The sequence below is a fragment of the Vombatus ursinus genome, unplaced genomic scaffold, assembly GCF_900497805.2.
Source record: "Vombatus ursinus unplaced genomic scaffold, bare-nosed wombat genome assembly UNPS02014785.1, whole genome shotgun sequence".
Taxonomy (NCBI): Eukaryota; Metazoa; Chordata; class Mammalia; order Diprotodontia; family Vombatidae; genus Vombatus; species Vombatus ursinus.
The window spans coordinates 14,351,385-14,373,103 of record NW_020954563.1 but is presented as its reverse complement, the minus strand read 5'-3'; the positions used below and the strand labels follow the sequence as shown (position 1 = coordinate 14,373,103).

Sequence of the window (21,719 nt, the reverse complement as noted above, 5' to 3'; positions counted from 1 at the left end):
TGTATACACATGATATACGTTCATATTAATTCCACATGGGTCCTTTCTTCTATTTATTTCTTTGGGGTATATGCTTAATAGTGGTATTGCTAGGTAAAAGGTTTGTACAGTTTGGTTACTTTTGGGATGTAATGTATAATTCCAAATGGCTTTCCAGAACTGTTTGTAGCTTCACCAATGGTGCCTTAGCATGCCTGTCCTTCCACATTCCCCCTAACCTTTGCCATATTCATCTTTTGGCAATAGGATGGTCAAAGTGTGAAACCTCAACGTTGTTTTAATCTGCATTTTTCCTTATTAGTGATTTGGAATCCATAGAGCTTTCACAGAGGACTTTCCCTTCAACTTGGTGGTCTTATTGAGGTCCCAATATTTTTATCCAACTACAGAAAAGTTAGGCACCCGGGCAGTAGCAGAACATTACATATAAAAGAATAATAGTAAGATAGTGGCAGTTTCTCTTTGAATTTCATCGAAAAAGATGAGAATAAGATGACTAACAATAATGATGTTATACTAGTTCAATGATGATGATGAAAAATCCTGGCTTTGCTACCTAGTGACTGTGTGCCTTGGACCAGTTTCTTTTCTCTAGGCCTCAGTTTCCCTAAATGGTACAATAAAGGGGTTAGAGTATTGATTATTTTCTTTAAGAGCCGTGCTAAGACTGCCCCACTCCTAACCGGTCTACCCCTGTCTGAATGAATGAATTGCCTTCAGGTGAAGGGGCAGATAGGGATGTTCAGTTCTGAGAAGACTCCCCAGGGGGCGCGCTTCTCGGTTCTTCCAGTATCCCGCAATAACCCAGGCGCTAAGCCCTCCCTTAGGCGTTTGGACTTCCGCTACCCCACCGCAGAATCACCAAACCTATCGTGTGCGCATGCTTCATTGCTGTTGGAAGGAAGCTTGTCCCTCGACGCAGCCCATAAAAGAGTCCAGGACCAGTCAGGGGGGTTGCTGGAAGACAGGAACCTCCTCCTCGAGGTGATTGGGTAAATTCATATGGGGGTGGAGTTCGTGTGCCACGTGACTGGTCTTCGCGACATGGAGGACCCGGAAGCGGATAGGAAGGTAGGAGTCGGAGCAGGGTGTCGGTCTTTGGCTTTTCCGCGACTTCTCTTCCCCTCCCGGTGTTTTTCAGCAGTGCAGTCAGCCAGAAAAAGCCCCAGGGCCCCCGTAGGAACCTGTCGGTCCGCAAACACTCACTCTTCTCCTCTCCTCCATTTTACCGATGGGCAAACCGAGGCCCTGAGAGGGGAAGCGACTTTACCAGCATCACACAGCGCGGCCGGGGCAGAGCTGGGGTTAGACCCCCTAGTGGGGCTGAATCCGGGGCGCTCCCTTCCCCTGCCTCTCCTCTCGGCCTCCCAGGACGGGAGCCTTTGAGCCTGAGCTTCTTACCTTTGCTTTTGCTTCGCAGCCCCCCCAGGCTTCTCCTCCGGACGTTTTTAAATACATAAAACGAAATGCTCAGGATTACGAAGAACCCGGTTATACCGAAAAGCAGTTATAGCCACGTTCTCCCCATTCGCGTTCAGGGGTCCCAGGAGATCTACCCACGGACCCCCAAAGGGGCCGCGGGCTAAGAGCTCCTGCCTGAAGGGAAGAAGCGGGGGGGCCTGGGACCTGCGAGGCGACCACAGCCCCCATTTCCCAAACACTCGGGTTTGTTGCTGAGTTTCCTCCTCTACAATCCATCAGGAAACACTTATGGAGCGCCCACTGTGTACTGGGCACGGTACTGGGAGGGTGGAAGAGGGAAGAGTTTGAGCAAATGTGTATAGATGGGACCCCGGGTGGGGAGTGGGAGCAGAGCGGGGACGTGTTGGGGTTCTGAGAGGGGGAGCGAGAAGTGTTTATTGTAGAGAGGAAGTTCTCAGCCCAAGGGGGTTGTGGTTAGATTTCAGGGGGGTCCTTGAACTTGGATGGGGGGGAAATTCTAACTGTTTCCACCGACCTCTAATTGAGATTTAGCATTTTATTCAATTAAGAGTGTAAACTGCAAATATTCTGAGAAGGGTTTCACCAGATTGCCAAAGGGGTCCATGGCATAAAAAAGGTTAAGAGCTCTTGTTCATTCATGATTTCACATGTATAATTTTTTCAATATAGTTTTATTTCGTTAAGTATTTAACAATCACATGTAAAAATTTTTAATATCATTTTTTTAATTGAATTTCAAAATTTCCCTCCTCCAACGCTTGAGAGAGCAAGCAATGATACAATTGTTATAATTGATGATGTGATATATTGATACTGTTGCTAATTGTGTTTTCAAGATATAATTGATATATTGCTTGCCCGCTCAGTAGGTAGGGGTAGGGGCAGGAGGGAGAGAGAATTTAGAATTCCAAAAAAATTTTTTTCAAATAGTTTTTTAAATGAATGTTAAAAATTATTATTTTTTAAAAAGCTCTTCTAGCGTTATAGAGAGGACTGAAGTCTTTTGAGCAGAGGAGTAACATTGTTACACTTGAGTCTTAGGACAATTATTTTAGCATTTGTGTGAAAGGTAGATTGTTGAAGGGAAAGACTGCAGGCGTGGAAGCCAGATCAGAGAAGGCTCTGTAACAGTCCAGGCAATGAGGTAACTATGATTAGAGGGGAGAGAGTAGCTATGAGAAGTATGGAGGTGGGATGGATACTTAATTGAGTGGAGGGGCATGTGTTCTTTGTCCTTCCTCAGGAAGGTGATGTCATGATTTGCAAGTAAATTGGATTTAAGTGAAAGAGGGCTGTGCAAAGTCACCAGCCTCACTCTCTCTTCCAGAGCCATCTGGGTCCAGAGGCAAGATATAAATCAGGACAACTGGAAGTGGGCCCCGGAAGTAGTGAGAGACCTTGGCCTTTTTAAGCTAAAGTCTTTCCCAGGTCTAGTTTGACTGAGGCAACACCCATTCAGTGATTGAGGCTAGGTAAGAAACTTTTCAAAGAATGTCCTCTTTTCCTAGTCAAAAAAACAAAAAACCAAAATCAGTCTGGGAGAAGAAGACCCTCAGGGTTTCTGGCTAAAACAGAGACAATTGCTATTGGGTTTAAGACATGGTCCTTAAAAAAGAAATCTAGCCCATAAATCCCATGGCATCTTATAAGGTTTCAAAGATTAAAATTGATATTCCTTTGGGCCGAGCACCCTCAGGTAAGGGTATGATTCCCCATATGGACAGAGGGAGAGGAGGGAGGGAAGGAATTGTGTAGCCCAACTGGAACTGGCCAGTTGGGTCCCAGTGGGGCAACTGCTACTGCTCACTGATCATTGTTTGTCTTTAGAGAACCATGACATCAGGAAGGTGAAGTCATGACTTGCAAGTGAATTGGCTTTAAGTGAGGGAGGGCTGTGCAAGGTCACGAGCCTCACTTTCTCCTCCAGAGCCATCTGGGTCCAGTGGCTAGACATAGATCAGGATGACTGGAGATGTGCCCAGATGCAGTGGGAGACCTTGACCTTTTTTTCTGTGTGAAGGAGAGAGAAGAATCAAGGATGATACTAAGGTTGTGAACTTGAGTGACTGAAAGGACAGTGGTGCCCCCAACAGAAAGAGAAAAGTTATCATAAGGGGCAGATTTAGGGAGGAAGATCATTGAAGGAGTGGTCAGAAAGGTGGGAGGAAAATCAGGAGAGAACAGTGACCTGGAAGCCAAGGGGAGTAGAGGGTACCAAGGAAGAGGTTTGGGGGAGGGGTCCAACTGTATAAAATATGGAAGAGAAGTCAAGGAGTTGAAAAACTTGGGGAGGAGAGTCCACCGTCGTATTTGGTGAAAAGGTCAGTATTAAACTGGAAGAGAGTTGTTTCAGGAGGATAGTGCAGTTGGAAGCCAGGTTCCCAGGAATTAAAACAGGAAAAAATGCAACAGGTATTTATACACCCACATACACATACACACCTTTGAAGAAGTTCGACAGCATATGTATTTCTTACCTTCTCAATGGGTTGGAGAGGGAGAAAATTTGGAACTGAAAATAAAATTTAAAAATTAAAAAAAATTAGAAGAGGCGAGACAACATCTAATGAAAAGATTCTTTACCTGCGGTTTTTTACTTGTTTAAAAATATACATAAATAAAAATAAAATTTCATTTTCAAGATAATTAGGTTCCTATATATTTTATTTTGTGCATTTAAAAACATTATTCTTAGTTTCATCAGACTTAGAAAAGCTGCCCAAGGGGTCCAAGACACAGAAAAGGTGAAAAAATTCTGTGCTACTGGATTGGGATGAACAAGCCTTAGATTGTAGCCTCAACTTTTCAACTCTTTGACTTTGGGGCACTTATTTCCTCTCTCTTGGCCTGTTTCCTTATCTGTAAAATTGAACAAGAGGATCTATTAGGACCTTTATAGGCCCTAATTTCTGATCCAGTGATCTTTCTCTGCCTATGAAGTGTGCATCCTCCCTTGCCAATAATGATTCACATTTCTTTAGTACTTTATTGTTAAAAAGCACTTTCTTCGTGAACAGCTTTGTGATATAATACCAGTTTTCTGAAAAGCATAGCACAGGCCTGACCATGTCACTCCCTTATTCAAAAAGCTTCAGTGGTTCCCCATTTTCTCCAAGACAAAATATAAATTACTCTGTTTGGCATTTAAAGGCCTTCACAGTTTGTATCCAACATCCCTTTCCAGGCATATTCCACATCCTCCCTCATCACTCCCCTCAACCCACACCACCACCCCCTCCCCAGCTCTTAGGTTCCAGCCCAGTTGGCCTATTGGCTTTTTCCCTGAGGAGATCTGGCTCTCATCTGGCTCTCTGCCTTTGTTCTGTCTGAAGTGTCTGAAATGTTCTCCTGCCTCACCTCCAGCTCAGTCAAGCGACACCTCCTGCATGGGGCCTTTGCAGATCCCATCTATTGTTAACATTTCCCACCATCGCCCACATGACTTTAAATATTTTTCATATTTACTCATTTGCACATCGTGTTGTCCCCACGTCAAAATGGAAACTCCTTTCGAAGAGGGACTGTCTTCATTTCTTTGTCTTTGGATCCTCAGAGCCAAGCATAGTACATGGCACAGGAGGCCTGCATTTAATAAATGCTTGTTGAACTGAATTGAATTGTACCGATTCCAAGCCCAGTGTTCTTTTAGCTACCCCACACTCCTCCTGCCCTTTACCTATGTGACCTGTCACTTTCTTCAGAGACCTCGAGAGGAGGAAGATGACACAGCGGGAGGCCTGTCAGAGGATGAGGACTATGTGCCTTATGTGCCTGTCAAGCAGAGAAAGCAGCAAATGGTAGGGGGTGGGGGGTGCTTGCTGGGATGGTTTAGGGGTGGTGGTGGGAAGGGATGTTCCCAAGGCCTATGGAAGGAGGAGGGGGCAAGAAATCTCAGCCTTCCCAACTTGGTGAGGCTACTGGCCCCTGGTCTCACTCCTGGGTCCCTTCTGCAGCTACAGAAGTTGCTACAGCTGCGACGGAAGGGAGCGGCGGAGGAGGAGCAGAAAGACAGTGGCAGTGAGCCCCGAGGAGATGAAGATGACATTCCACTGGGCCCCCAGTCCAATGTCAGCCTCCTGGACCAGCACCAGCACCTGAAGGAGAAGGCAGAAGGTAGCATGGTTGGGGTGTGAGCCTGCTGGGGGAGCTGCCCCAGGCTTCTAGGAACAGGGGGGAGGAGGGAGGGACAAGAGCGTGACCAAGGGTGGACAGCAGGAGCCCTCTTTGGGATGGGTCTTCATTCTCCTACTCCAGGGGTCAGTTCCTTAGGTCTTTAAGCAGAGGCTGTGTGTTGGATAGGGGATTCCTGCCCAACTAGTAGTTGGATCAGACAATCTCTGAACTCTTAAGATTGCTGGATGAGGGACTCCAGAGTACTTTGGGCTCAGGGCCTTGCTTACAGGTTCCCTCTGACGTATTCCGCAGCCCGGAAAGAGTCTGCCAAGGAGAAGCAGCTGAAAGAGGAGGAGAAGATCTTGGAGAGTGTGGCAGAGGGCCGAGGTGAGTCCAGCAGGACACCAGGGCTACTTTTCTGGGTCAGGGCATATTTTTTTTTTTTTGTTTGTGGTGAGGCAATTGGGGTTAAGTGACTTGCCCAGGGTCACACAGCTAGTGTCAAGTGTCTGAGGCTGGATTTAAATTCAGGTCCTCCTGACTCCAGGGCCCGTGCTCTATCCACTGCAACACCTAGCTGCCCCAAATTAATATTACCTCTGACTTCTACTATATTGATTTTACAATGTAATTGATTTTTGGGGGGGTGGGGTTAGGCAATGGGGTTAAGTGACTTGCCCAGGGTCACACAACTAGTAAGTGTCAAGTGTCTGAGGCCAGATTTGAACTCAGATCCTCCTGACTCCAGAGCCAGAGCTGTATCCACTGTACCACCTAACAGCCTCCATATTTTCCAGGGATGGACACTGACCTGGTTGGGACAGCCAGGTCCCCTGGGTTCCCCAGGTGCCCAAGGCCAAAGGGGCCGATCCCTTAAGGTCTAGACCTTAAAGGGGGAACAGGGAATTGGAAACCTTTTGTAACATTGCTTCGTTTGTCCTTAGCTCTCATGTCGGTGAAAGAGATGGCGAAAGGAATCACCTATGATGATCCCATCAAAACCAGGTACTCGAATCCGGAGTCATAGGACCTGAGAGTTGGGAGGGACCTCAATGGCCTGCCAGCCCAGAAGGAATCCCTCCTACAACTTAACAAGTAATCATCCAGCCTCTGCTGGAAGGCATCCAGGAAGGGGAATCTGCCCCCTGAAGGGCAGCCCCTTCTACCCCTCTAATTGTTAGGAAGCGTTTTCTGAAGTCTAATCTAAATCAGACCCTTTGCTATCCTAGCCATCACTGCTCCTGCTTCTGCTCTCTGGGGCCAAAAGGAACATGACTAATCTCTTTTTCATGTGATAGCCCTTCAAGCAGCTGAAATCATGACTCCTCCAAGTCTTGTTTTCTCTACTCTGAGCATTCCCAGTTCTTTCTTCATATGACCTGACCTCAAGGCCCTTCCCTGTTGTGGTTTTCCTACTCTGAACACTTTCTGACTTTAAAAGGGTCACCTTCTTAACCTGTGCCTCCCACAGTGGGACCGTCGCCTCCCTATTCTTGGAAGCTGTGCTCCTTCCTCTCAGTGCAGCCCAAGACCATGTTGGCTTTTGGGGCTGACACATATTGAACGTGCAGGCCACTAAAACTCCCAGATGTTTTTCAGACAAACTTCTCTTTATCTGTTTCTCCTCCATCTCGTATTTGTGAAGTCAGTTTTTTGTACCCAAGTCTAAGATTTGTCATTTACCCTGATTGAATTTTATTAGCTTCAGCCCAGTGTCCTTTTGGGTCCTGACTCCTGTTATCTAGTGTTATTCCTGTCTCTCCAGCTCAGTGTCATCTGCAGATTTTGGGTGTGCATCTATGCCTTTATCCAGCAAGTTGTGCCTTGAGATGGCAGCACACTAGAGGGAAAAGAGGCTGGAATGGGGGGGGTCACAAGAGCTAGGGTTGAGCTGTAATTGGGGTAGACTGGATGACTTGAGACTCCTCAGAGCTCTGAGGTATGTGATGCAATATTCCGCTCACTCGGTGATACTAGGCAAGTCATTTCATCTTTCTTGAACTCCAGTATCCAGATGGGGATAACAGTACCACCAAGCAATGTTGTTGTGAGCACAGCACTTTCGTAAATTGGAAAGTGCTCTGGAAATGAGTATTGTTATGTTTTATGGTTGAGGGTCACCTTGAAGGACTGGGGGTGAAGAGGCTAAGGGGGAGGGTGATGGATGTTTAAGGAAAAGATCAACTCCCAGCAGCCAGCATCAGTGCCAAGTCTGGACAGCCTCTCAGGGCTCAATGTGCTAATCAGTAAAGAACACTGATGGAAATGGAGAAGGAGAAGGCCAGCCATAGCCCCAGGCCTCTGGGATCTCGCTCGTGGGATGAGAAAGGTCTGGCTTTGTCAGGGGCTCAGGTCAGCTGACAGGAGAACACCCAGCTCGTTCCCAGAGGCATCACCCAATTCCCTTGGTACCCTCTTACACAGCTGGAAGGCCCCTCGATATGTGCTGAGCATGTCTGAAGCCCGGCATGACCGTGTTCGCAAAAAGTACCACATCTTGGTGGAAGGCGAGGGGATTCCGCCCCCTCTCAAGAGCTTCAAGGAAATGAAGTTTCCTGCAGGTAGATTTCTTTTTTCTTCCTTTCTCCATGTGTGGAAACATATAATATAAGCATATAGGGCCCCTACCACATATTCTGACGTGCAGTGGTATCCCTGGGTGGGTAGGTCTTCCCACGATCAGCAGTCACACTGACTTGATATGTGTAGTCTGTGGATGGCTTGCTGCCTACCCAGGGGCAGGGGCTACTTCACACTGGGGCGTGATCTGGACTTCTGCTGTTCTGTCCACAGCCATTCTGAGAGGCCTGAAGAAGAAGGGAATCCACCACCCCACTCCCATTCAGATCCAGGGCATCCCTACCATGTAAGTGTGGCCCCTTCTTCTAAGGGGTCCTGGCAAGAGACTCGGCCAGACCTGAAGCTTGGAAGACTTGATCACCTGTGGGACTTGGGAAATAGCACCCAGAGGCCCTCCTTGTCGGGTTTGACTCACAAGGCCGCTTTCCTCTACTTTCTCCCTTCTCTCCTCCCCTTTTCCTCTGTAGCCTTTCTGGCCGTGACATGATCGGCATTGCTTTTACTGGCTCTGGCAAGACATTAGTGTTCACTCTGCCTGTCATCATGTTTTGCCTGGAACAGGAGAAGAGATTGCCATTCTCCAAGAGGGAGGGGCCCTATGGGCTCATTATCTGCCCTTCAGTAAGTAGAAAGGATGGCAGGGGTGGGGGGTGGGGGTGCTCCTGAGAGAATGCCTTGCTAAGTGGGCTGCCCTGGTGAGAACCTTGACAGGGCCGCTCCTGAACGGTGTAATGGGGCAGCCTAGCACAAGGCGTACCAGGCTTCACCTGTCTCTTGTTGCTTATAGCGAGAATTGGCCCGTCAGACCCACGGGATCTTGGAGTATTACTGTCGGCTACTGCAGGAAGACAGCTCGCCACCCTTGCGCTGTGCCCTCTGCATTGGGGGCATGTCAGTCAAGGAGCAGATGGAAACCATCCGGCAGTAAGTACAGCCATCCTAGCCTCTGGCAGTGCCCTGTGCCCAGCCCTGGTTTTACCTTCCAGTCACTCTCTGTCAGGCCAGTCACAAGCCATCCACCCCCATCAACTTGAATCTATTGATCCCCCTTTCCTGCACAAGCATCTGCACTCAGTTATATTAGGCCTTGGACATGCTAACTCAGACTGGACTTTTTCCAGCTGCGGGAGAGGATACAGTCATGGAGTGAGTGATGTCCCTGGAAACCAGTTGGGAGGTTGTTCCCCTCTGCACATCTGGTTCCTGGATCAGCCCTCGGAGCTGGGCCTGGCCTTCCTCATCTCCCAACTGGGCTCCCCCAGGCCTGGGACTGGGCTCTGAGTCATTTCTTCCTTTGCCTTTTGGCTTGTGCACCTAATCTAACTCAATTAGTAGTGGTCATTGACTGCCTAGGCAGCGTCCTGTGATTCCTGTGGTCCAGAGGAAAGGCTGATCCTGCCTCATGCCTTTGATCCTTGACTTTAGCTTCTCTTGATTTCAAGAAGCATTTATTACGTTCCTGCTGCATATAGGGCATTGTGCTAGGCACTGGGGATACAAAGACAAAACAGTCCCTTCCCTCTCCAGTGGGGTGCACATGATGGTGGCCACCCCTGGGCGTCTCATGGACTTGCTGCAGAAGAAGATGGTGAGTCTCGACATCTGCCGCTACCTGGCCCTGGATGAGGCTGACCGAATGATCGACATGGGCTTTGAGGGGGACATCCGAACCATCTTCTCCTACTTCAAGGTGCCTTACCCAGAGACCTCTCCTCACAATCCCCTCCTCCTTCCCAGCCTTGGCCCCACCAAGAGTCTTGGCTCGTGGAGAAATCTCTCCCTCCCCTCTTTTTTGTGTTTCTACGCCCCAGGACCAGCTCAGTTCTCTCCTTCACTCCTTCAGGGCCAGCGACAGACACTGCTTTTCAGTGCCACCATGCCCAAAAAGATCCAGAACTTTGCTAAGAGTGCCCTGGTAAAGCCTGTTACCATCAACGTGGGCCGGGCAGGCGCTGCTAGCCTGGACGTCATCCAGGTACAAGGGGCAGACTTCCACATCAGCTTCTTCCTCAGCTGGAGTCAGTCCCAATGTTGAGGTTTGAGTAGTCACCCCCCCATCCCCAGCCCCCATCTCTCCACACCCACAGCTGCTCTTGCCAAGCTCAGGAAATTGAGTGAAACAATGGGTTTCTTATTTGCCAACTTCCTGCCCACCAGAAGGTTCCCTGGGCTCGGCCAGCCTTGGCTCTGGGCAGGACAGACTTCCCATGGCCCAACAGGGGTCTGACCTGGATCCCCCTCTCTGTGGGGAAGGCTCTTTTGTCACCTGAGGCTTGGGAAACCTGAGAGCCACCAAGGTGATGGCAGCTCAGTTCAGCAAATGATTGATCAGTCATTGTCTGCTGCTGGGAGAGATACAGCTTAGCTAGGACATGGCCCTTGCCCTCATGTGACTTAGTTTAGTTGGGAGATTGCATACACATGGCATTGTCTTTCCCTGTCCCATGGCCCACTGGCAGAGGACTGGGCCGTATGTCAGGGGACATGAGGGTCCTGGTCAGCCTGGACTCTGATATTCTTCTTGGGGTGGGGATATACAGGAGGTGGAGTATGTGAAGGAAGAGGCCAAGATGGTGTACCTGCTGGAGTGTTTGCAGAAGACACCCCCACCAGTGAGTCTGCTTGCTGCCCCTTCATAACCTACCGGGGGGTGGTGGGAATGAGGAGGATGGGCCCTAGCAGCCTGGGAGAGGGTTCATCTTTGTGGGAGGAGATAGAACATGGTTGGTAAGAAGACTCCTTGGGGCCCAGAAGCCAGGCATAGCAGGAGGATGGTTCCAGGTTCTGCCCCCACACTGGCGCTGGTTAGGTCTAGGTGTGATATGTGATGCCTATCGGGGCAGGTGCTGATCTTTGCAGAGAAGAAGGCAGATGTGGATGCCATCCATGAATATTTGCTTCTCAAGGGTGTGGAGGCTGTAGCCATCCATGGAGGCAAAGGTGAGTGGAGAGGAGCCGGGATAAAAAACTTCTCCAATAAAGCCTGCTTCTGACAAGGGTGGGGCTCCTCTGACAGGGTTAGTCAGTGGTTAGTAAACATTTATTAAGCACCTACTATGTCAGATGCTGGTAAATGCTGGGGATATTTGTAAGGAAAAGAAAGACCGTCCCTGTCCTCAAGGAGCTTACAATCTAATGGGGGAAGACAACATACGAGAGAAAGCAGGTAAGGGGATGGGAGCCCCTAGTGCGGGTCATGGTCATGAAATCAAAGCTGAGCAAAGCAGCTGAGAATGAAGATGAGTGTGGCTGGAAGGTGAGGCCTCCTGGCAGCTGAGAAGAGCTGGGACCCAGAATTTCATTTGTCCCCTTTAATCCTTTTATCCTTTGGACTGCAGATGGTTCTTCCCTTCGCCCTCTCCTCTTCTCCTGGGTCCCACCCTTTTCTCCATCCCTGACCCTGCTTAGCCGTAGCTAACCTTTGGTTCTCCTGGCTTAGCCCTAGCGCTGTCCCCTCCCTTCTTCCTCCAAGCCTTGACATCCCTGCCATCTTCCCTGTTCCTTCCAGATCAAGAAGAGCGGACCAAGGCCATCGAGGCATTCCGGGATGGGAAGAAAGATGTCTTAGTGGCCACTGATGTGGCCTCCAAGGGCCTGGACTTTCCAGCCATTCAGCATGTCATCAACTACGATATGCCTGAGGAGATTGAGAATTACGGTGGTGCCCCAGGGAGTGGGGAGACTCGGGGCTGGGCTCCTGACTTCCACCCTCAGGGGATGGGGCTTTGGTGAAGATTCCTGTGGTCACCCGTCTCTGAACCTCGTCCTCTCTCCACCTTCTTCTCTCCCAGTTCACCGGATTGGCCGGACAGGGCGCTCTGGGAATACAGGCATCGCCACCACCTTTATCAACAAGGCCTGTGGTGAGTGTGTAGCTTGGGAGGGGAGGGACGAGACTCCAGGAGGCCTCTTGGGCCAGGGTGCAATGGAGCCTGAGGAGGCAGTCCTGGCAGGACCCTGGAGTCTCTTGTGTAGCATGACGGAGGCTCCTGTGACTCAGGAGACCCCCCTGACACCCCCCCCCCCGCCACTTGCCGGTCTTGTTCTTTATTAGCTATGTCCTGGCCAAGTAACCAAATCTCTGAGGTCATCTCATAGAACATTTGATGAGAGCCATATCATTATCTACATCAGGGGTGTTGTGGGAAACACTCCGGGGGATACAAAAAACTATTTTTAATGTCCAACCAGAAAACTCACTTAAGATAGGTGGAAGTCAAGGCTCACAGAGATGAAAACGGGCCCAGGGTCCCCCAGTGAGTGAGCAGCAGAACAGGGACCAGAACCCCGGGCTCCCAGAATTCCCGTTTCACCGGTCCCTGTGTCAGGCAGATCCTGGGGCGGGCATTGTCCCAGCGGCCCATCTCTGGCTGACCTGAGCCTGATGCTTCTTTCTCCATTTTCCATCTCAGACGAATCAGTACTCATGGATCTCAAAGCCCTTCTGCTTGAAGCCAAGCAGAAGGTGCCGCCTGTGCTGCAGGTCCTCCACTGTGGGGATGAGTCCATGCTGGACATTGGAGGTAATGCCTGGATTGGGGCTGGGGTGGTGTCCAGGGCACCCATGGTCATTATGACCGTTCTCAGCATGGCTGCTGTGCGACCCCCTGGGGGGTCTTGGATGTACTCCTGGGCTTTGTTGGGGGAAGGAGTGGCCTTAGGGTTTGGTGACCTCTGAGGTCTCTTCCAGCTCTAAATGTCATCATCCTTTTCTAGGAGAGAGAGGCTGCACCTTCTGTGGGGGTCTGGGCCATCGCATCACCGACTGCCCCAAGCTGGAGGCCATGCAGACCAAACAGGTCAGCAACATTGGCCGCAAGGACTACCTGGCCCATAGCTCCATGGACTTCTGAGCCCCTCGGCGGGGCTGGAGCCAGGAGACCAGGGGCCGGCAGCCCTCGAGGAGAGGCCGCCTGGACTCTCTGCCTGGGCTGGCCCGACCCTGCCCCCAGAGGACTGCTGTCTTCCACCGTTTCACCTTCTCCTCCTCTGAGGGTGCCACCTGTTAAATTAGAAGGACGGAGCTCACATGTCTATAATGTTTTAAGGTCTGCAAAGCACCTGTCTCAAAATAACCCTATGAAAAGGTAGTGGAAAGGAGTGTTAGCCCCATTTTACTAAGAAAAAAAGCTCTGAGGCTTTGATCCTCTCAGCTGGATATGTCAAAGCCAGGATTTGAACCCAGGTCCTCTGGCTCCCTGCTGCATTTCAGTGTGGAAGACAGTACTTTGTGTGCTCTGGCTCTGTCACTGGCCATGCACAGAAGCCTTCTTGTCTCCTCCCCCACCCCTACCGCTCAGCCTCATCTTTGTGCCCTGGAAAAGCAGGCTGAGGCAAGTACCAATTTCAAACACTTGGCCTAGGCTGTTTTGCAACCCTGTCCTGTTGTGACTTCTTCTTCCTCTTCCTCATAGGCTACCCCTTGGTCAGGTCCAAAACTAGCGGGAGCAGATGCCCATTTCCTAAGTAGTCGGGTGGCCTGCTGTGTGGGTCTCTTCCTGGGCTCCTGCTTACCTGTCTCCCAGCCTCCTATTTCTCTTTCCTAGACTGTCCCCTCTCCCAGGACCATAACTAGTAGGTGGAACAAGTCTGGAAAATTGTGAGGTGAGGGATGGTTTCTGCTTTTAAGTGATGTTTCCTGTCCATTCTATTATAACCTGCAGCATTTAGCCTCATACCTTCTGCCTCCCAAATCCTCCCATAAAATTGATTGTAGGAGTGAGGGATGAAAAGTCCCATGAGTCGCAAAAGAGGAGGGCCGGGGCCTGCTTGACAGTCCCCTTTCTTGTAGCCTCCTAGGCCCAGTGTCTTTTTTAAAATAAAATATTATTGATAGTTCTTGTTTTTATGTCACTTAAATTTTCCACTACGTTTTTCTGTTTCCCCTTTGCTAAAGAGCTATCTCTTATAACAAAGAATTTTTTTTTTTTAAGAAAAAGGGAAAGGAAAGAAAAAATCAAAATTGATCAGTGCATCAGAAAAATCCGACATTATATGCGGTGTCCCACAGCCATGTTCTCTACCTTTAGAGGAGTTGGAGGGAGGCCTTTTCTCTTATTTCTTTATAATATTGAAATATTCATTTTAACTGATTTGTGATCATGATTCTTTCCATCTGTGTTGACATAGTCTTTGTGTATACTGTTTTCCTCACTTCTCTGTATTTAGCATGTTTGTCCTTTCTCTTAGTACAGTCATATTCCATTACATTTATCTACCATAATTTGTTTATCCATTTCCTAATTGTTGGGCATCTCCTTTGTTTCTAGTTGTTTGCTACCACCAAAAAATGTTGCTATGAATATTCTGGTGTCTATGGAGCCTTTTTATCAGTCTTTGACTATGTGCCTGGCAGTGGGATCTCTGAGTCAAAGGTTATAGAGATTTTAGCCGCTTGAGTTGCATAATTCCCAATTGGGTTCCACAATGGATGTACTAATTCTCAGCTCCACCAAAATGTATCACTGTGCCTATCTTCCCACAACCCCTCCAACATGAATTATTCCCATCTTTTGTTATCTTTGCCAATTTCCTGGATGTGAGGTGAAACCTTAGGGTTGTTTTGATTCGCATTTCTCTCATTAGTGATTTGAAGCATTTTTTCATATGGTTGTTAATAGTTTACATTTTTTCTTCTGAGAACTGTTTATATCCTTTAACCATTTATCTATTGGGGAATAGCTTTGGGTCTTATGTATTTCTGTTACATATATGTGTGTATACACACACAAACACACATGCGCGTGTGCACACACACACACACACACACACACACAATCTTGAATACTAAACTCTTATTGGAGAAATTTGATAAAAAAAAAAAATACTTTTTTCCAAGAGGTAAAACTATCCCTAAATTGTTTACTTAGAAAATTCTAGGGAATCAGCAAAGAAACTAATTTGAGACAGTAGCATCCGTCAAAGCTGCAGGCTACAAAATATATCCATAAAATCAACAATATTTCTATATAATAACAACAAAATCCAAGAGGCAGTAATAGAAGGGGAAATTCCATTCCAGGTAACTACATAATGCATAAAACATTTGAGTCAGCCTATCAAGGCAGATTCAGTCCTTGTATAGATTTAATTACAAAATGCTCTTTAAAGAAATAAAGAACTTAGCTGGAGGAATATTCAATGCTCATAGCTGGGCTAGGCCAATATAATAAAACTAAAAATACGACCAAAGTGAATTTATCATTTTAATGCCATACCGATAAAACTTCCAAAGAAATATTTTACCAAGTTAAAGGAATATTTAAAAAAAATTTTTTTCAGTTAAGAAGCATTTTCCCACCTTTCAACAGGAACAAAAGAAAGACAAAACTTTGTAACAAATATGCATAATCAAGCAAAACAAATTTCCCCATTAGCCATGTCTAAAAATGTATGTCTAGGGGCAGCTAGGTGGTGCAGTGAACAGAGGACTGGCCCTGGAGTCAGGAGGACCTGAATTCAAATCCAGCCTCAGACACATAACACTTACTAGCTGTGTGACTGTGGGCAAGTCACTTAACCCCAATTGCCTCACACACACAAAAAAAACTGATCATAAAAATGTAAGTTTCATCCTACGTTTTGAGTTTATCACCTCTCAATCAGGAGATGGTGAGCATCCTTCATCATTGGTCCTCTGATATTATGATTGATCATGTTGATCAGAGTTCTTAAGTTTTTCCAGAATTGCTTGTTTTTACACTATTGATGTTATAGTACAATATTCTGGTTTTACTCATTTCACTCTGGATCAGTTCATATAAGTCTTCCCAGGTTTCCCTGAAATTCTCTCTTAAAATTTGTTACAGCACAATAGTATTCCATTACATTCACAAGCTATAACTTCTTCATTCCCCAGTTGATGGTTACCCCCTTATTTTTCCTGCACTTTAACACTACAAAAAGAGCTACCATAAATATTCTTGTATATATGGGTCATTTTCCCTCCTTTCTAGATCTTTTTGGGATATAGGCCTGGCAGAGTTATTGCTAGGTCAAAGGTCCAGCACAATTTAGTGACTTGAGGCATAGGTCCAAATTACTTTCCAGAGTGGCTGTGCCAATTCACAGCTCTACTAACAGTATCTATCAATAAACATTTATTAAACACCTACTATATGCCAGGCTTTGTGCTGTCCTCCCACAAACCCTTCAACAATAGTCATTTTCTTTTTTTGTCAACTGTCAATCTGATGGTTGTGAAGTGTAATCTCAGTTGTTTTTATTTGCATTTCTTTATTAGTAATGTGGAGCATTTTTTTCATCTGTTAATTGTTAGCTTGGATTTCTTTTTATGAGAACTGCCATGAATATATTTTGATCATTTATCAATCAAGAATGGCTCTTAATGTTATACATTTGAATCAGTTCCTAATATATCTTAGAAATGAGACATGTATCAGAGAAACCTATGCAGGGATGTTTTCCCATTTAACTTTCTCTTCTAATTTTAGCTGCATTGATTTTGTTTATGCAAAAAACCTTTTAATTTGTAATAATCAAAATTATCTGTCTTATCTTCTGTGATCCTTTCTATCCTTTGTTTGATCATGAACTCTCCTTTCCAAAAGGTAGTTGTTCCTTGCTTTTCTAATTTTTCTAATGTGACCTTTTATATCTATGTCATGTATCCACTTGGAGCTGATATTGGTATGCAGAGTGAGGTATTGGCCCAACCTTAATTTCTGTCAGGTTGCTTTCCAATTTTGCCAGCAGTTTTTGTCCATGACCTAGGGGATGGGGTCTTTGAATTTATTGTACACTACACTGTTGTGTTTGTTTGCTCCTGTTATGTTGTGCACCTAAACCAGGGGTGGGGAACCTACAGTCCTAAGGCTGCGTGTGGCCCTCTAGGTCCTTAAGTATGGCCTTTTGACTGAATCCAAACTTTACAGAACAAATCTCCTTAATAAAAGGATTTGTTCTGTAAAACTTGGACTCAGTCAGAAGGCTGAACCCAAGGACCTAGAAGGTCACATGTTCCCCACCCCTGACTTAAACTGTTCCACTTACCAACTTTTATTTTTTAGCTGATATCAAATAATTTTGATAATTATATTATAGTTTGAGATCTGTGCTGCTAGGCCTCCTTCCTCCCCCCTCTCCATTTTTTTTCATGATTTCCCTTGAGATTCTTGACCTTTGTTTCTTCACATGAATTTTTATTTGTTTCTAGCTCTATAATCATTTGGTAGTATAATTGGTATGGCATGAATAAGTAAATTAGGTAGTATTCCTATTTTTTTTTATTGGCTCAGCCCACCTATGAGCAATTGATTTTTTTTTCTAATTATTTAGGTTTGTCTTTCTTTCCTTTAAGAGTGTTTTGTAGTTGTATTCATAGTTCCTGTGTATGTCATGGTAGGTAGGGTCCCACATGTTTTATATGTTATGTAATTATTTTAAGTGAAATTTCTCTTTCTATCTCCTCCTGCTGGGTTTTGTTGGTAGTATACAGAAACACAATAATTTATGTGGGTTTATTTTACATACTGGTACTTTTGCCAGATAAAAAATTAATCTGGAGGAATAAAAGATCTGGAATATCAAGAAAAAATATAAAAAATATTTTTAAAAAGGTAGTCAGGAAGGAGAAATAGCACTTGTGTCTGGAGTCTTTACTAAACACTGAGTAGGCTACCAGACCAGATGTTCCATTGAAAGCTTGGGAATTTGAAGCTGAGAGGGTCCCTAAAAACCATCTCATTCACCCCTCTCATTGATGAGAAAAACTAGGGTACAGAGAGTGGAAGTGACTTGTCCAAAGACACATAAGAGCTGAGACAGAAGTTAAACTCAGGTTCTCTGGCTGCAGATCCAGTGTTCTCTCCTCTGAACTCAGCCGCCTTCCGTTTGCTCGGATTTCAGGGACAGATACACATACATAAGGATGATCATTCTTTGAACAAATGGGCCCCACACACCTCGCAAGACCAAGAGAGGATGTGTACCAGACAGAGATGATCCCTTTTGGAGCTCAGTGTCTAATTTCAATTCTAGTTTCCATTTCTCTAATGTCTTTATACTTCACAAATAGCCCCATGAGGCAAGTAATGTATTCCCATTTTACAGAGAAGAAAACTGAGGCACGAGAAGGCAAAGCATTTGCACAAGGTCACAGGATGAGTAACAGAATCAAGACTCAAAACCAGCAATCTCTAGCTTCCCAGAAGTCTTTGATGGAATAGGAATTCAGAAAAGGGGGAGCTGATGAGACTGGAATGCTCAAGGAAGGCTTCCTGGAGGAGGTGAAAATTGATCTGGAGATCAAAGGATGGCTAAGATATAAATATAAACAGGAAGGGCATTGGCAGAACGGTGTGACCAAAAGCACAAATGGACAGTGTAGCCTAGTGGAAAGAGCCTTGGGTTTGAAGTCCAAAGTCCAGCTTTGCTACTAATGTAATCTTGAGCAAGTCCCTTTTTTTCCAACCCTCATCTTCCTCCTCTCTGACATGAAGGAATTTGCTGGAGCACTGAGGCACAACCTTCCTTTTTTTTGGGGGGGTTGTTTTTTTTTTTTGTTTTGTTTTGCTTTTTTTACTTTTTCTTTGTTGTAGGAGAGGACTGGCCAGAGAGGGGGATATATCTGAAGATGACTGACAGAAACGTGACTTCCTTTTAAAATATCTTTAAAATAAACATGGAAAAAATATTAAAATTGTAGGCAGAGGGGAGGGCAATGTTGAGTAACAGACAGAGTGTTAAGCTTAGAAGTCAGTGAACACCTGGGTTCAGATCCTGTTTTTACTAGTCATGTGACCTAGAGCAAGTCACTTAACTGCCCTTTGCCTCAGTTTCCTCATATGTAAAGTGGGGGTAATGCCTGTATTAATGATATCATATGGTTGTCGAGAAACTCAAATGAGATAATGTATATCAAGTGACTTGCAAACTTTAAAACCTTGTAGAAATGGTAGTTATTGTTAGACAAATCCTCTTTGATCTTAGACATAGAGCAGTTGCTTCTGCCCCCTCTTCTTTTCTAACTCGTGGGAGGGAGGATGGGGAGAAGCAGGAAGGGACGAAGATGAAGCCTATGACTCAGCAGAACCCATGTCTCAAAGACAGCTGATGTGGGTCCAGCCTATGACCTGGAGCTGGAAGGGCAGGGCCCTTGCCCACCTCCAGAGCCCTCCACATAGGGCAGGAGAAAGACTAGGGGCAGGGGTAAAGAACAGCCTTCCTGGCCTTCTACCCCAAGCCACCCCAGGTTCTCCCAGAGTTGCCAGGGAGTAGGGGTGGGCCCTGACCCCTCCCCCAGGCCACCCTAGCCTCCTTCCCTCCTGCGGCTGGGGGGGAAGGGAAGTAGCAAGAAGGGGAAGTTGCCTGTCCCCATTTGCTTCAGGGCTGCTGTCTGAGCATTGGGCTCTGGCCCCTCAGTCATGGACACCCAAGAGACGCCTCTGAAGGACGGGCTTCTCTACCAGCAACATGTGAAATTTGGCAAGGTGGGGACTGACTGGGATTGGAGACCATCCCCTTCCCTAATGGGACCAGGAACCTGCTGTCCACTCTTGTGGATCCCGAGCATTGGGGAGGGTGGGACTGAGGGGCTGGTGCTGGGAATCCGGGGTGTGTGTGTGTGTGTGTGTGTGTGTGTGTGTGTGTGTGTGTTGGTGGGGTTGGGGAGGGTTGCCCCTGTGGCTTGACATGGGCCTTGAGTCGTAGAGAACCTGTAGCAGGGATTTTAGTCTTATCAGGGCCTGCCCTCTGAACTGGGTCAAAGGGAGAAAGGACCTGGAGAGTTCATTTTACATTTGTAATTTAACTTATGATGTAATGATTCTTTACATTTATTTTTATTTTATCATTTACAAAATGCTTGTTCATTCGTTCATTATTTCCTTTGGGCCTCACAACGGCCCCATGAAGCAGGCTGGGTGGGGATTCATGTCCACCATTTTATGGAGAAGAAAACTGAAGCCCCACAGGGGAGGTGACTTGCCCAAGGTCACACTAAAACCCAGGTCTCTTGACTGTCAGTCCAGTGCTTTTCCCAGTACTCCTGCAACTGTCTTTCTCCCTCTGTCCCTCTGTTCCTCTGTCCTTCCATCATCTTTTACCTTACTCTTCTGACTGTACGATGAAGTCATAGGACCCAGGCTCACATGCCAGCTCCCCCACTTACTACCTGGGTGACCGTGGGTAAATCGCTGAACATCTTTGGGTCTGGTTTCCTCACCTGTAAGTTCAGGGGGTTTGGCCCAGTGGCCTCTGATCCTCTGATATCTGCTTCTCTCCCTCTGTCTCTCATGCTATCATCCCTTCCCCCACCCCCCAACACACATATTTCAAGGTTACGCTGAGTGGTGCCAGAAGTTCTATCTACTTCAACTGCTACGAGATACCCAGGCCACTTCCTTCCCTGTGACTATTTGCATGTTTCCTTCCTCTGTTCTTCTGGTGACACAGCCTAGGATTTCCCTCCCCCTGTGGATGCTGAGGACATGGAGCGGGGATATCCCAGAGTTGTATATATGTGTGTGTGCTCAGGGAGCCCGGTCAGGGGCTAGGCCTGGGTCCTTGCACTTCCCTACATCTTTTCAAGGTTGGTCTGAGCTTGGGTTGACTCTCTCTTGGGCTTAAATGGGAAGAGGCTTGTATAACCAAAGCAGGTGGTGAGTGGGATGGATTGGGGCACAATCTTGGGCAGTCTTGGGCATAACTGGCCTAGAAACATCTAAGCTGAGCTAGGGAATGGGGGAGGAAGAGAGAATATTGTATTTCTGGTGACTGGACCAGGAGAAATGTCCTTGCCACTAAGTGACCACAGACACAGGCTGGGTAGGAAGCCCTCAGCTAGGAGCCTAAGCAGCGTGCCCAGCTTCCTGTAACTGAAATGCCTGACATTCTTTGTCAGTCATCAGCCCCAGGCTCAGGGTCTCGGCAGGGGTTGGGAACCCACAGCCTCCAGGCCATGTGCAGCGCTGTAGGTCCTCAAGTGCAACCCTTTGACTGAATCCAAACTTCACAGAACAAATCCCCTTAATAAAAGAATTTGTTCTGTAAAACTTAGACTCAGTCAAAAGGCTGCACTCAAGAACCTAGAAAGCCACATGTGGCCTCCTTGAGGTCGCAGGTTTCCCACCCCTGGTTGGGCATGAGAGATCCACGGCTGCTACCTTTAGTTCAGGAGTGCTAGCTGGCCCATGGGGAGCCCAGATGCCCCTCAGTGGGCAGGTAGGGCCATGGGACAGCAGCTCCAAGATTTCCCCCTGTGCCTGCCTCCTGCAGAAATCCTGGAGGAAGGTGTGGGCCTTCTTGTATGCTGACGGCCCTTCAGGAGTGGCCCGACTGGAAAGCTGGGACGTAAGAGATGGTGGGGGCGGACCAGCAGGGGACAAACCCAGTGGGCGTCGGGGTGACCGGCGAGTGATCCGGCTGGCTGACTGTGTGTCTGTGGTGCCAGCTGACGGTGAGAGCTGTCCTCGGGACACCACCGCCTTCCTGCTCACTACCACTGAACGCAGCCACGTGCTGGCCGCCCAGCACCGGCAGACATGGATGGCTCACATCTGTCATCTGGCATTTCCGGTGAGACTGAGCTAGGGGAGTATGTGTGTGTGATGGGGTGAGACTGA

General features: G+C 47.2%; 2 protein-coding genes across 3 annotated transcripts; both read left to right on the top strand.

Moving 5' to 3' along the window:
* Positions 1 to 987: 987 nt before the first annotated feature.
* On the top strand, positions 988 to 13,075 carry DDX41 (DEAD-box helicase 41). Of its 2 annotated transcripts, none has more exons than XM_027867199.1 (17): positions 988 to 1,071; positions 5,145 to 5,240; positions 5,397 to 5,556; positions 5,869 to 5,943; positions 6,501 to 6,561; positions 7,981 to 8,117; positions 8,350 to 8,422; positions 8,604 to 8,757; positions 8,924 to 9,060; positions 9,664 to 9,826; positions 9,980 to 10,111; positions 10,677 to 10,748; positions 10,980 to 11,076; positions 11,645 to 11,794; positions 11,928 to 11,999; positions 12,549 to 12,659; positions 12,853 to 13,075. In XM_027867199.1, the coding sequence occupies exons 1-17, from the start codon at positions 1,003 to 1,005 to the stop codon at positions 12,987 to 12,989; spliced, it is 1,896 nt and encodes a 631-aa protein (XP_027723000.1). In that variant the 5' UTR covers positions 988 to 1,002; the 3' UTR covers positions 12,990 to 13,075. The 2 variants fall into 2 exon arrangements, with proteins under 2 accessions (XP_027723000.1, XP_027723001.1); XM_027867200.1 differs by lacking the exon at positions 988 to 1,071 and adding an exon at positions 2,875 to 2,915.
* A 5,662-nt stretch (positions 13,076 to 18,737) lies between these two features.
* DOK3 (docking protein 3) lies at positions 18,738 to 21,713 on the top strand. Its single transcript, XM_027867202.1, has 2 exons — positions 18,738 to 19,586; positions 21,373 to 21,713. Exons 1-2 carry the CDS (start codon positions 19,521 to 19,523, stop codon positions 21,685 to 21,687), a joined length of 381 nt encoding a protein of 126 aa, XP_027723003.1. The 5' UTR covers positions 18,738 to 19,520; the 3' UTR covers positions 21,688 to 21,713.
* Positions 21,714 to 21,719: the final 6 nt, after the last annotated feature.

Bases quoted from the DNA above. Each gene is read 5' to 3' on its own strand.
- DDX41 (XM_027867199.1), top strand. From the start codon at position 1,003: ATGGGGGTGGAGTTCGTGTGCCACGTGACTGGTCTTCGCGACATGGAG. The intron at 1,072-5,144 runs GTAGGAGTCGGA...CACTTTCTTCAG, and splicing joins ACCCGGAAGCGGATAGGAAG to AGACCTCGAGAGGAGGAAGA. The intron at 5,944-6,500 runs GTGAGTCCAGCA...GTTTGTCCTTAG, and splicing joins GAGTGTGGCAGAGGGCCGAG to CTCTCATGTCGGTGAAAGAG.
- DOK3 (XM_027867202.1), top strand. From the start codon at position 19,521: ATGGACACCCAAGAGACGCCTCTGAAGGACGGGCTTCTCTACCAGCAA. The intron at 19,587-21,372 runs GTGGGGACTGAC...TGCCTCCTGCAG, and splicing joins AACATGTGAAATTTGGCAAG to AAATCCTGGAGGAAGGTGTG.